The sequence below is a fragment of the Macadamia integrifolia genome, chromosome 11 (assembly GCF_013358625.1).
Source record: "Macadamia integrifolia cultivar HAES 741 chromosome 11, SCU_Mint_v3, whole genome shotgun sequence".
In the NCBI taxonomy this organism is placed as follows: domain Eukaryota; kingdom Viridiplantae; phylum Streptophyta; class Magnoliopsida; order Proteales; family Proteaceae; genus Macadamia; species Macadamia integrifolia.
Genome location: NC_056567.1, coordinates 30,241,542 through 30,242,882, shown reverse-complemented (window position 1 = coordinate 30,242,882; position 1,341 = coordinate 30,241,542). Strand labels below are relative to the sequence as shown.

Here is a 1,341-nt window from a genome sequence, read left to right as displayed (position 1 = left end):
AAAAAAAAAAAAAGAAGAAGCTCTGTATGACAGAAACAAGTACCACATGCACACCTGAGTTGTATCCTTTCCAATCCAAAAGTGAATGTCATATAGATAAGAACCTCCTTTTCCAGAAGAAGTCTGTACAAAAGTCAATACAAATGAGATGAAGAACTCAATAGGGAGAATGTATTCCTTCATATCTTCAAGCATGCATTTTTATATGCATCACAAGAATAATCAGCGACTTCAGGCATCAGCAAAAGAAAAATTTCCAGCTAAACCAAAGGAACATTAAAAAAATCTAACATATGAAAATATTTTTCTTGTTCAAGTGGAAACTATTCTCAATTATGGAAGCAAAATAAAAGGTGCTAAGGGAGGCTCCACAATTCATTATAGCTTACGTCACCAGTAAAGTCCCTAAATGTCATACTTGACACCTAGGATCAAATCATGTCTCAACAGTTTAACTTACAAATGTACTTAACTGCCACCATTGCCTACTAGAATTTGGACAAAAAAGAAAAAAGCATTCCATGATCCACTCTATAGAAAATAGAGTGATAAAACAGCCTGAAGTTTTTAACCCTTTGAAACAACAAGCAATGGATCTTCGTCCAGCCACTGTAGATAGACTAAGACAGAGACGCGAGTTCATCATGGAAAATGTATCAACACAGGATTTTAAAGAGTGCATTTGGAGTAATTGGTAAATTTATCTATATATGTTTGTTCAAAAAAATATTATCTATATGAACACATATCAAATACAACCAATAAAATAAACCAAAACAGAAACCTCCATTTGTAGAATGTGTTTAGCACAACAGAGAAAGGAGGGTCTTGCTCCCTCTGTTCAAATGCCAAAAAGCAATAAATTCAGCATCAACGAAAATAAGTCTCCAATGCAGGTTACTGATTGACCTTAAATGATCATAGTTTCGGAAACTGGACTGAACTGGTCATTGAACTGGTGAGAAGCAAAAGTGCCCTGCTTTTAGTTCAGTCCTGATATAAAACCATCTAGGCTGAAAAATGTTACCAAACCAGGTGGTTTTCAGTAATCGTCTTTGAGAACTACCAGATCGGTTCACCAGTTTCCCTAATTTTCAGCTAATACTAAGTTGCATATGTGAAGATGTGAACAGTCACACATACCCTACCTTAAAAATAGTTGGGAACTAACCATTGCACAAAATGGTTAGTTGCTTAACACTGTCCTTTTTTCTTCTTTAACTTAATTTTCTCTCCTTATATTTTTTCCTAATTTTTTTTTTTTTTTTTTTTTTTTTTTTTTTTTTTTTTTTTTTTTTTTTTTTTTTTTTTTTTTTTTTTTTTTTTTTTTTTTTTTTTTTT

The 1,341-nt window shown here is 32.4% G+C and overlaps 1 protein-coding gene across 2 annotated transcripts in view; it reads right to left on the bottom strand.

Moving 5' to 3' along the window:
• The window catches only part of LOC122093965 (villin-2), a 15,859-nt gene that overhangs the window by 9,611 nt on the left and 4,907 nt on the right, over positions 1 to 1,341 (bottom strand). For both annotated transcript variants that reach the window (XM_042664530.1, XM_042664531.1), the window contains exon 4: positions 55 to 123. In XM_042664530.1, the coding sequence (XP_042520464.1) occupies positions 55 to 123 (69 nt within the window). The remainder of the gene's footprint in view (positions 1 to 54; positions 124 to 1,341) is intronic.